The 12,263-nt window shown below is 45.0% G+C and overlaps 1 protein-coding gene across 12 annotated transcripts in view; it reads right to left on the bottom strand.

The window, feature by feature from the left end:
• The window catches only part of TAF5L (TATA-box binding protein associated factor 5 like), a 31,867-nt gene extending 19,615 nt beyond the window's left edge, over positions 1-12,252 (bottom strand). The window contains exons 1-6 of one of the 12 annotated variants that reach the window (XM_021074278.1): positions 11,488-11,668; positions 9,893-9,974; positions 8,535-8,624; positions 8,242-8,355; positions 7,383-7,516; positions 502-646 (exon numbers count right to left, since the gene is read on the bottom strand). In XM_021074278.1, the coding sequence (XP_020929937.1) occupies positions 502-646; positions 7,383-7,388 (151 nt within the window). In that variant the 5' untranslated portion in view covers positions 7,389-7,516; positions 8,242-8,355; positions 8,535-8,624; positions 9,893-9,974; positions 11,488-11,668. Of the gene's footprint in view, positions 1-501; positions 647-7,382; positions 7,517-8,241; positions 8,356-8,534; positions 8,625-9,892; positions 9,975-11,170; positions 11,386-11,487; positions 11,673-12,115 lie in introns of those variants that run through there. The other 11 variants (XM_021074279.1, XM_021074280.1, XM_021074281.1 and 8 more) reach the window with 11 other exon arrangements.

Below are 12,263 nucleotides of genomic sequence, written 5' to 3'. Positions count from 1 at the left end.
AGGCTGGCGGCTACAGCTCTGATTAGACCCCTAGCCTGGGAACCTCCATATGCCGCAGGTGCGGCCCTGGAAAAGACAAAAACCAAAAAACCAAAAAACCCCCCAAAAACAAACACCTGCATTCACAAAACAGCTAAGTAATAGCTGTTTATTATTCCAGGATGGATTTAAGAAAATCGTCTAAAAAGGAATCCAAATCCAATTTCAAAACAAACAAAAGCAAAACAAGTTTTAAAGTCTCAGGAACACATGCCACATTTCCAATCACAGATCCCAAAGAACTCATCCATCCTCAAGCCTGCCTTCTATGGGTGGGGCCACAGGGAGAGGGGAGGGGGTATGCAAGAGGGGGCCAGAGATCCAGGCCCACCTCTGGAAGGAAAACATCACACACAACATCAGTACAGCAAGAAGCACCCAGGGCTTGAGGGAGGCCACAGTAGGGGCCAGCTCTGAGCAGACCTAGATGGTGAGGGGCTGTGTGTCCCTGGGGCGTGGTACCTGCAAGGTTGGCCGCCATCTCCTCAGCACTCTGTGACAGTCGCAGGCCTTGCTTCAGCGGGCCGTCTGCATCCCCATACTGCCGGCGCTTGAGGTAGCAGGACACGGCCATCTGGATCTGCTCGGTACGCACCCGTTTCATGACCTGCAGGAAAACACAGGGACCAGGGATGTCACTGCAGGTAGAAGCCATGTAGCTAGTCACCTGGCCAACTTTAGACTCAAAACTAAGAGCCTCAATAACCCACTATCTATTTTCCCACTGATGACACAGCCAACTTCAATCATGGAAAAGGCATATCTCAGTAATAAAACCTCACAGATCACCCCCAAACTCTTTAACACTGTGATTTCAATCCACCCCACATGACTCTTCATTAGAGAAGCCAACAGAGAGCAAGGGAGCCCGTGGAACCCCAGGCCTCCATATCCCTGGCTGTGCCCTGCTTGGAGACAGGTGCTAATGAGCAGTGAGTCACCCGGAAAAGCAGGCAGGAGGCGGCATGAACCAAAGACTAAGAAACCCAGAAACTGGTAAACAGATATTAGAAAGTGAGAAGTTAACAACGGGGAAGGGAAAGCTGTATTTTTTCTTAATAGCTAGGAAAAGCCTGCCAGCACTGACTCGAGGATTTAGCAATCATGTTGTTTACCTCTTTCACTCTTAAATAGTAATAGTTATGTGTTAGAAAATGTCTCATGATTTCTTAGAAAGAAGGATGTATGCTTGAAAAGGGTAAATAAGTTCCGATAATTCAAGTTAATTTGAGGGATCCCCCTTCAAAAGGACTATCTTCCTGGACTGCTAAATTTATTATCAATAATGACAGGAAGACCTGATATTGCCAAGGGCCTCAAATACTACTTTGCCTGGAATAAATACCAGTCATCCAGATGACCAATGACAGCTGGATGAATTTTCCAGGGTCACTTCTGCCATGTTAAGAATATTTTCTTCTTCAGGATCAAAATACTGTGTCCAGTTTGGGATGCAGGCAATGTTATCATACACATGCGACTGTCCCCACCAGGGTAACTTTTTCTAAATCAAGGGCATCTACTGGAGGAATCAGGCTCCCTGACTTCAGATTACAAGCTACAATCATCATAACAGTATGGTACTGGCACAAAAACAGAAATATAGATCAATGAACAGGACAGAAAGTCCACAAATAAACCCACGCAACTATGGTTAACAAATCTATGACAAAGTAGGCAAGAATATACAATAGTTAAAAGACAGTCTCTCCAATAAATGGTGCTGGGAAAACTGGACAGCTACATGGAAAAGAATGAAATTAGAACACACTCTAACACCATACACAAGCATAAACTCAAAATGGATTAAGGACCTAAACGTAAGACCGGACGCTATAAAACTCCTAGAGGAAAACATAGGCAGATAGCTCTTTGACATAAATCACAGTAGTATCTTTTTACATTCATCTCCTAGAGTAACAAAAATAAAAACAAAAATAAACAAATGGGACCAAATCAGACTTACAAGCTTTTTCACAGCAAAGGGAAACATAAACAAAATAAAAAGATAACCTACAGAATGAGAGAAAATATTTGCAAATGATGCTACTGACAAAGGGCCAACATCCAAAATATACAAACAGCTCATACAACTCAGTACCAGAAAACCAAACAATCCAATCAAAAAATGGCAGAAGACCTAAACTGACATTTCTCCAAAGACGACATACAGATGGCCAAAAAGCACATGAAAAGATAATCAACACTGCCAAATATTAGAGAAATGCAAATTAAAACTACAATGAGGAGTCCCCATCGTGGCTCAGTGGTTAACGAATCCAACTAGGAACCATGAGGTTTCGGGTTCGATTCCTGGCCTTGCTCAGTGGGTTAAGTATCTGGCATTTCCATAAGCTATGGTGTGGGCTGCAAACGAGGCTTGGATTCCACGTTGCTGTGCTTCTGGTGTAGGCCGGCGGCTACAGCTCTGATGCAACCTCTAGCCTGGGAACCTCCATATGCCGCGGGAGCAGCCCAAGAAATGGCAAAGACAAAAACAAACAAACAAACAAACAAAAAACCAAAACTACAATGAGTTATCACCTCACATCAGTCAGAATGGCCATCATAAAAGCCTACAAATAAAAAATGCTGGAAAGAGTATGGAGAAAAGGGAACCCTCCTACACTGTTGGTGGGAATGTAAATTGGTGCAGTTACTATGGAGAACAGTAGGGAGGTTCCTTAAAAAACTAAAAATAGAGGTGCCATATGATCCAGCAATTCTACTCCTAGGCATATATCTGGACCAAACTGTAATTTAAAAAGATACATGCAACCCTATGTTCACAGAAGCACTATTCACAATAGCCAAGACACGGAAACAACCTAAATGTCCACTAACAGATGAATGGATAAAGAAGATGCAGTACATATATACAATGGAATACTACTTGACCATCAAAAAGAATGAAATAATGCCATTTGCAGCAACATGGATAGACCTAGAAATTATACTAAGTGAAGTCAGAGATATACAAATATAATGATATCACTTATGCATGGAATCTAAAAAAAAATGATACAGATGAACTTATTCATGAAACACACTCACAGACATAGAAAATAAACTTATGGTTACCAAAGAGGAAAGGAGCTGAGGGAGGGATAAATTAGGAGTTTGAGACTAACATATATACACTCTATGTATAAAATAGATAACCAACAAGAACCTTCTGTACAGCACAGGGAACTACTCAGTATCTTGTAATAACCTATAATGGGAAAAAAACCTGAAAAATACATATACATACCTGAATCACTTTGCTGTACACTTGAAACTAACACAACACTGTAAATTAACTCTACTTCAACTAAAAAATGGGAAAAAAGAAAGTTCCCATTATGGTTCAGCAGGTTACAAACTCGACTAGTATGCATGGAGGACTTGGATTTGATCCCTGGCCTTGCTCAGTGGTTAAGCTCAGTGGGTTAAGGATCCAGCATTGCTGTGAGCTGTGGTATATAGGTGGCAGACGCAGCTCGGATCTTGTTGTGGCTGTGGCTATGCCGGTAGCTGCAGCTCTGCATCAACCCCTAGCTTGGGAACTTCCATATGCTGCAGGTGTGGGCCTATGAAAGCAAAAAAAAAGGGGGGGGGCAGGGTGAGAAACAGAACTGGAAGACATACCCATAATCTGTGCATAGTTCAGCACAAATGTTTCTGTCTCAGGAAATGAATGATGAAAAACAAACCAAAATCACAGAAAAATCAAGGGCTTCTTATTTTTTTGTGTGTGTGGAAGATCTGCTTTTGATAATTTATTTGGATGTGTTTAAGTTCTCAGTTTCAGTTATATGTACTGGCCTTGTCCTTTGTAATTTCCTCCATTCATTTCTAAGTTTTAAATTCTACCCCTTCCAGAAACCTGTTACTTTTTTCTTTTAATACTAAAATATTTATCTGTATTAAATTTTTATCCATTGCAATTTCTTTCTTTTTTTTTTAAATCTTTTTCTGGGGCTGCATCTGCGGCATATGGAGGTTCCCAGCCTAGGGGTCTAATCAGAGCTGTAGCCACCAGCCTATGCCAGAGGCACAGCAACACCAGATCTGAGCAGCGTCTGTGACCTACACCACAGCTCACGGCAACGCTGGATCTTTAACCCACCGAGCAAGGCCAGGGAGCGAACCTGCAACCTCATGGTTCCTAGTCAGATTGGTTAACCACTGAGCCAGGACAGGAACTCCCATTGCAATTTCTTTCAGTGTATAATGTGTGGTATATAACCAAACAACTATTTTACCCAGATACTGTAGCAAACAAATTGTTTCAAAATCTTTTGCATATAATCCTTCCAAACTGGTATGTGGTAACTCTATGGAAATGCTATAAAATTGGGTTATGATGATCATTGTACAACAATAAACATAAAATTCATGTAGTAATTAAAAAAAAATTCTGGGAGTTCCCTTCATGGCTCAGCAGTTAATGAACCTGACTAGGATCCATGAGGATTCAGGTTTGATCCCTGGTAGGATCCATCCCTGGCCTCGCTCAGTCAGTTAAGGATTCAGTGTTGCTGTGAGCTGTGGTATAGGTGGAAGACTCAGCTTGGATCCCACATTGCTATGGCTTGGCGTAGGCCAACAGCTGCAGTTCCAATTTGACCCCTAGCCTGGGAACTTCCATATGCACCAAGTATAGACCTAAAAAGCAAAAAAACAAAACAAAACAAAGAAAACCTGAAGATCTACTTTTTAAATTTTTTTTTTAATTTTCTTTTTATGCTTTTTAGGGCCTCACCCCAGGCATATGGAGGTTCCCAGGCTAGGTGTTGAATTGGAGCTACAGCTGCCGGCCCACACCACAGCCACAGCAATGCAGGATCTGAGCCATGTCTGCGACCTACACCATAGCTCACAACACCACCAGATCCTTAACCCACTGAGGAAGGCCAGGGATCGAACCCGCAACTTCATGGTTCCTAGTCAGATTCTTTTCAGATGCACCATGTCAGGAACTCCTGAAGATCTACTTTTCAATTGCCTAGAAGTCATATAACAGAGCAAACGTGAAGGCTGGAGACACAAACACACACAAAAAACACATATATTTATGTATAAATATAAAATGTTAGGATCTTAAGTGTTATTTTAAGCCAGTTTATAGAATCTATGCATTATATCATCTATGCATTTCATTTCTGGATTACCAGAGACAGTATAAAATATTTGTTAAAAAGGAGAGGAACTAGGTCTGATATGGTTGAGATTTAGTGATACAATGAAATATATCAATAAACTTCCTAACACTGAACCATCTTTCGCTACGGAATTTGCCTCACTTGGTTATGATATGTTAGTCTTTCACCTTACTGACAATGTACACTATTTTTTCTTCTTCTGCACCTGAAGCATATGGAAGTTCCCAGGCCAGGGAGCTATACCATAGCCACAGCAACACCAGATCTGAGCCACACCTGCAACCTATGCCACAGCTCATGGCAATGTTGGATCCTTAACCCACTGAGCAAGGGCAGGGATTGAACCCACATTGTCACAGACACTAGTCAAGTTCATTTCTGCTGAGCCACAATGGGAACTCCTTATTTTTATTTTGTTTTAGGGCTGTACCTGCGGCCTGTGGAGGTTTCCAGGCTAGGGGTCTAATCGGAGCTACAGCTACCAGTCCACACCACAGCCACAGCAACACAGGATCCAAGCTGCATCTGTGACCTACACCACAGATCACAGCAATGCCAGGTCCTTAATCCAGTGATTAAGGCCAGGGATCGAACCTGCGTCCTTACAGATGCTGGTCATATTCGTTTCCACTGAGCCACGATGGGAACTCCAGGAAACTCCCTATTTTTAAATTAAGATTTCTTTTCTATTGCACATACAAAGGTTCTGATACTTTGGGATCAGGGTCACTCTCAAAGCATTCACCTGTCCATCAACGAAGACAGACAACTGTTTCTTTGTGGTTACCAACAAGCATTACCATGTCCGTTTGACTGTATTAGTGGTTCTCTATGGTTCTCTAACCTGGTTGCATGTTCCTGTGAGTGTGGGCATAAATAATTTCAGCCCAGAAGATTCTGATTCAATGTTATGTTTAGAGAAAAAAATTTAATGTACACAGAGACATTACCTGTTTGGACCAAAGTCTGAGCTATTCAAACCAAAGGGCTCCCAAAGGGTCCCCCACCCCCCGCCTCTCTGACACCACTCAGTCTACACAGCTTGCTAAAGATACTTTTAATCTAACTTCCAGAGTTCCTAGTCTCCAAACTCTCCCAAAGCAGCTCGATTTCTCGTTTTTTAGCCGAGACTAAAACTTTCTGACAAGGACCTTCCCTGAGGGTGGGTGGTGAGCCAACTGCAGGGCCAAGGATCCCAAGGATAGGAACACTGGCATTAAGTCTCTTTTCAGCCACACTCTACTAAAACACCACAGACGTGAGATCCAACTGACTTTCCTGGACTTGATTCCAGTGCACACAGACTCCAAGTGAAACCGATAATGAAAAGAGTTCTGCAGAGAAATCAGTCCCTCCTGTGACTGACTTCATAGTACTTACATCCACAAATGGACACACGAATGAAAAAAAAAAAATCTGCTGAAAACAGACCTATCTTTTGAAAGACTCAAACATGAGTCTAACACTGCAATTCCAAGTTATCTGCTTATCTTTTCCCTAATTATAAAATCTTTTAACTCTAAATACCTTTTGCTAAAAATTTCAGGATTTCCCTTTTCAATTGAAATAAAATATTTTAACTTTGAAGCTAAAAATGGATGATCACACACTTTTCCTGTTACCATATTAGTATTTTTGGCAATTATAATAAGGATTCTGACACAATATGTAACTGTTTCTCACACATTTAATAGTTGCTTACTGCTTAATACTTTAACAAAGTTGCCATATAATAAAATCAGGACAGATCCCCTTCCTTTCTCAAAGTAACAACTGTTCAGGGAAAACCACTGCTGCCTCTTAATACTCTTCCTGTGCCCTTGACCCGCCCACTGATGTCCAAGTGTACATGGCTGGTAGAAGGCTGCTTGGAGAGACTCATGCTTAAAATCCATTCCCCTTCCACCTCTACCCTGGAGCCTGTTCACACTATCCTCCACATCACTGTTCCTTAGTTCCCCCAGGAGCACAGCTCCCTATGGCAGGGCTTTTATCTTTGAAATGCACACTGAAAATCAAGTGTGTGTTGTCTGCTTCTGCCCAGAGTTTACTTTAGGCTCATGACTCCTCTGGATATTTATGAACTCAAAAAGCCACAAATAATTGATTCTTATTTCAATACTATTTTAAGGCTCAGAAAAATTATTATCTATACAAAACCTTGGAAGAGCATGGCACAATCCACAGAATAGCTACCTCCATTTCCCGTCTTTGACTTCATAAAGGAAAACTTCCACCCATGCTCCACTTGCAACCATTGTAGACAGAAGAAACAGGATGTTTGCTCTCAGAATAAGGGGGAATATGTTTTCCTATGTTTATCCTCCTCCCTGAAATGGAATTCAAAAGAGCAAGTGAGGTTTCAGAGATGCTTTAATGACATTAAAAGCTTTGTGTGTGTCTCTCAGAGTGGAATGACCCCTTTTCTATTCTAGAGCAGTGGTGTCCATAGGACTTCCTGCAACGATGGGCGTGTCTTAGGGCTGCACTGCAGTGTGTGGTAGCCACCAGCCACAATGGGCTATTTAGCAATTAGAGTGTGGCTAGCGAAATAGGGGAACTGCATTTTTAATTTAAATTAAATTAAATTTAAGAAACCACACGTGGCCAATGATTACTGTATTAGACAACACAATTTCAGAGCATGGTGTTACTCTGTGAAACTAAAGCATCAGCACTTTAGCTTAAAAATATTGATTCACAAGTTTTGCAAAATACTTCTGATTACTCAATTACTGAATCTCCAAAAATTAATATTTTGTTACTAAGTACAGAGATACCTTTTTATTATTATTGAACACTGTAAGGTTACTAAAATACAGATACATTTAAATACACCTTACCAGAAGAATGTTATTTGACTGCTAAGCAAAGATCTATGAATTGAAGTTTTCTACAGTATTTTCTAAAACTTATCAGTACACAATATTCTTTAAACCTTCTTAAACTTAAAAAATGAGAAGGGAAAAGGGAATTTGCTTCAGCAAACAGAGCACCAGTTAATTGCCATAAAACATTCAAATAAAAGGTAAGCTCAAACCTAAGACAATTTTACCTTTGCAATGAGAAAATTAAAAGGGAGTCCGGTGGGTTAGGGGATTTGGTGTTGCCCCAGCTGTAGCGTGGGTTGTAGCTGAGGCTTGGATTCAATCCCTGGAACTTCTATATACTGTGAATGTGGCCATAAAAAAAATTTTTTTTGGTTAACTTAAAACTTCTAAAGAATGTAGATCATTTAGTCAAATGTCTGCTTATAATATTTAATTTATTAATTTTTATATATGTATTGAACATATACAAGGCAACACATTAATTTATGAAATAATTTAATTTTAACTACTCACTTACATCTTCAACATTGTTTCTGTAGTCATTTAAGCCAGTCTGCATCATCAAATTCCATTTTCCAGACACATCACCTTTGCATCTACACAGCATCTATGATAGAGTTCTTCTTGAATCCACACATGAAGCTCTCACTGGAAATCTCAATGCAAGCCATCAACACCCATCCAGGGGGCAGAACTTTTTTTATTCATCACTTTCTATACTGATTGTATAAACAGCCCAGACTAGCACTGAATGAGATTGTTTCAGTCCAATATGTACTTCCTAAGCAGCATCTCGTTGGAAAGGGTGATCACAGTGCCCATAATAGGGGAAACTCAGACACGTGGGGACACCCTCTGTGCAGAAAAGTACTTTTATTTTTTTGTCTTTTTAGGGCCGTACCCAAAGCATATGAAGTTCCCAGGCTAGGGGTCAAATCGGAGCTGTAGATGCCGGCCTATGCCACAGCCATGCCAGATCTGAGCCACATCTATGACCTACACCACAGCTCACAGCAAAGCCAGAACCTTAACCCACTGAGCGAGGCCAGGGATTGAACCTGCATCCTCATGGATACTAATTGGGTTCTTAACTGGCTTGCTAAACCACAACAGGAATTCTCAGAGGGGTACTTTTAGAGGCAATCCTGCCTGGAATGATCTGTGGGTTTTCTCAGGCTTCTAGATCTGGAGTAAAATGCCTGTCTGCTAAGCAGTCATCTTCCTTTCAGAGTCACAGTCAGGCACAAAGCTTCCTGGACAGTGGCTGGGCCTTCCCTACTTCCAACCCCACACCACTACAAACGCAATCTTTCCAAAAAGCTGCTGTGACTTCACCTGTGCTCGGCCTTAAAACTTCTTCCTTCCTCTAGTGTGGAGGATTAAAAAAAAAACAAAACCCAATCTCCACTGCATCTTCTAGAGATTACTCAGATCTGCCTTTGTTTGCAGAACAGGTGGGTACCACCCTGCCTTCTGGCTGTAGGGGCTTTGGTCAAGCTTCCTTAACTGGAGGGCTATATCCCACTCATGCTTCACAGCCTAGCCAGGCCATCTTTTCCTCCCCCGAGCTTCCCTGAGTGTGATTCCCTCCACCCACCAAAACCCAGGAACAAAACTCTATCAGAGTAATCACACTATTTATTTCCAATACCACCACTACTAATCTCTAATGCTTATTTATTACCAGTGGGCTTGAGATACTATTTTAAGTACTTTACAAAGATTATCTCATTTATGCTTCAAAGAAGCCTATGAGCTAGGGAATAGTCTTCAGATGAGAAAGCTGAGGCCCAAAGAAGTCAGACAAGGTGCCCAAGAGTCTGCAGTTCCAGGATGGGAACTCGGGCCACCTGGCCGCAGGGTTTGAGCTCTTACCCTTCACAGTGTCCTGCTGCTCACAAGGTTCTACGTTAGGTCAGGCCTCTCTAGGGCTACAACAGTGAAAGCTTACCAATGCCTGTTGAGAGAGTGATAGAACAGTTACTAGCTGAGAAGCTGTCTGCCACATGGGGAGGCTGGAAACGGCTTCTAGCACTGTCCACTGGGTAATTCTGGTTTAAGAGAGCACCCTCTAGGCTTCCTTCCAGTTAAAAGAAATCATGCAAACAAACAAAACCTTTCTCCAGAGATGTCCTTCAAAGCCTATGAAAGACAACTGCTTGCAAAAATAAAACCCCAAACCATCGACTGACTAGTTAAGGGAGGCCTTAGTTTCACAGCGACAGAACCAAACACAAAACTCACACATTCAGAAGGAAGAAGCAACACAGCTATTCCAAAACACATTAATCTGATTTACTGTTGGTGACAACAAACAAAATGCCCACAGCAAGTTCTCCCCCTCTTTTGGTTTTCCAGTTTAACTGATTTTCGAGGCAGGAATGATTTATAATTTATAAAGGAAATCAAAAGTTAACATGCTTCACATTTAACACAAAAAATTAAGGCCTACAAGGAACCTAAAAGGTATTTTGCCAAAAAAGAAATTTAAATAGCTGATAACTATTATCTACAAAACACTATTTGTCAGGCACTTTCTCCTATATTATTCCTTTTCGGGCATCCTTTAAAAAAGGTCCACTTGCAATTTACCAGTCATTACCCCATTTTACAGAAGAGGAAAGGAAGGCTCGAAGAGGTTACAGATAGTTACATGGTTTCTACCTGAAGTCTATGTAATCCTCAAGACCCACTCGCTACATTAAGAAGCTCCCAGTTTAAAGCTGTGGCCCAAACTTTTCCTATTCCCACTTTCAAACAGGGCTCCCGTGTCCTCCCCTACCCCACAACTCAGGTGTATCTACACTCGCATCACTTAAGAGCAAACTCCGCCCCACCATTCCTCCCAATGAGGCACCTGGTTCTTCTTAACGGGAATTACCATTCCAAGATTTCAACCCGCAAGGTCAGAGTTTCCGCGATTCAAGACCAGCGGCGCTCGGGCCGGGCAGGATTCCCTCCGAATCCCGGAGCCTTGCAGGCTGCGAGATCCGCACTGAAACGACACTTCCACCGCCGAAGGGAGGGCTACACGGAGCCTCCTGCGCTCCACTTCCGCTAAGGCTACAGTGACACCGCGGTCTCCCACCGCGGCGGCCTCCCGACCCACGCCTCGCCGAAGGGCTCCGCGACGCCGCGGGGCGCACGCCTCACCTGGCTGTCAGGAGCGGGGCCACCTCCTGCGTGCCCTTGCAGGTGGGCATCCCCCGCGCCCCGTGCAAAGGTTGACCTCACGCCCGTCCACCCACAGTCACCATGTGCGAAGTTTAATCTCCAGTTCCGCCCCAAAACACTTCCCTTGCCTTCAATGAAGAAGGGACGGGGACGCGCGCCCGGCCATTCGCGCCGCCCGCCCCGCCCGCAGGACTCCGAGCGGGACCGCGGAGCCCAGCCGCCCCGCCCGCGCCCCGCCCCCACCTCCTAGGCCTCACGGCCCGCCCGCCGCGCCCTCGGCCCGCCGCCCCACTCACTGAACATCCTAGGCGGCCCCCGCTGCCCCCGCCGCCGCCGCCTCCGGGCTCTCCCCGTGTCCGCCTCCGTCGACTCCGCGGCAGGCTCGCGCCCCGCCGGCCGACTCAGCCGGGCTCCCGCGCCCCGCGCCCCGCCGCCCCCGCGGCGGCTCTGGGCGGCCGCCCCATGACTGACTGACGCGGAGCCGCCGCGGGCTGGGCCGCTCCGGCCTCCGACGCGCCACCGCCTCCGCCAATGGGCGCGGTGCCTCGGCGCTCGGCTGGCGATGCCTGGCGAGCGCGCCCCGCCTCCGCGCCGCTGGCGTCGGGCGGAAGGAACCCGCCGGCCCCACGTGGTGGGCCCGGGGTCGGTCCCGCCGCCCCCAAGGTAGCAGTCTTCCACTACACGCGGTCCCCGGCCCAGGCTGGCGGCCAGGAGAGCTCATACCTGGGGACTGCCCGCCGCCCGTCCCGGCGGAGTGTGCGTGAGCTTCTCACCTGGGGACGGCCTGCAGGTGAGCCCCAACCCAGGAGAGACCTGAGGAGAGCTCCCTACCTGGGGCCGGCGCTGAGGTGAGCACGCTCCTGGCCCGGCCCTCCGCCCCTCCTGCGGTCCCTATCCCGAGTCGGCCCCGAGGGGGCTGCTCACCTTGGGACCGCCCGCCCCCGGTCAGCCCGCTCTGGGCTCGCTCCCATCACTCCTGGCTCTGCTCTCTTGATTTTGGCTACTGGGCTCCCTTCTATTCCGTAGATTCAGTGCGGCCGCGCGTGAGTGCTGACGCAGCCTTGCTGTCAGC

The sequence above is a fragment of the Sus scrofa genome, chromosome 14, assembly GCF_000003025.6.
Source record: "Sus scrofa isolate TJ Tabasco breed Duroc chromosome 14, Sscrofa11.1, whole genome shotgun sequence".
In the NCBI taxonomy this organism is placed as follows: domain Eukaryota; kingdom Metazoa; phylum Chordata; class Mammalia; order Artiodactyla; family Suidae; genus Sus; species Sus scrofa.
This window is presented reverse-complemented; position numbering and strand designations above follow the sequence as displayed.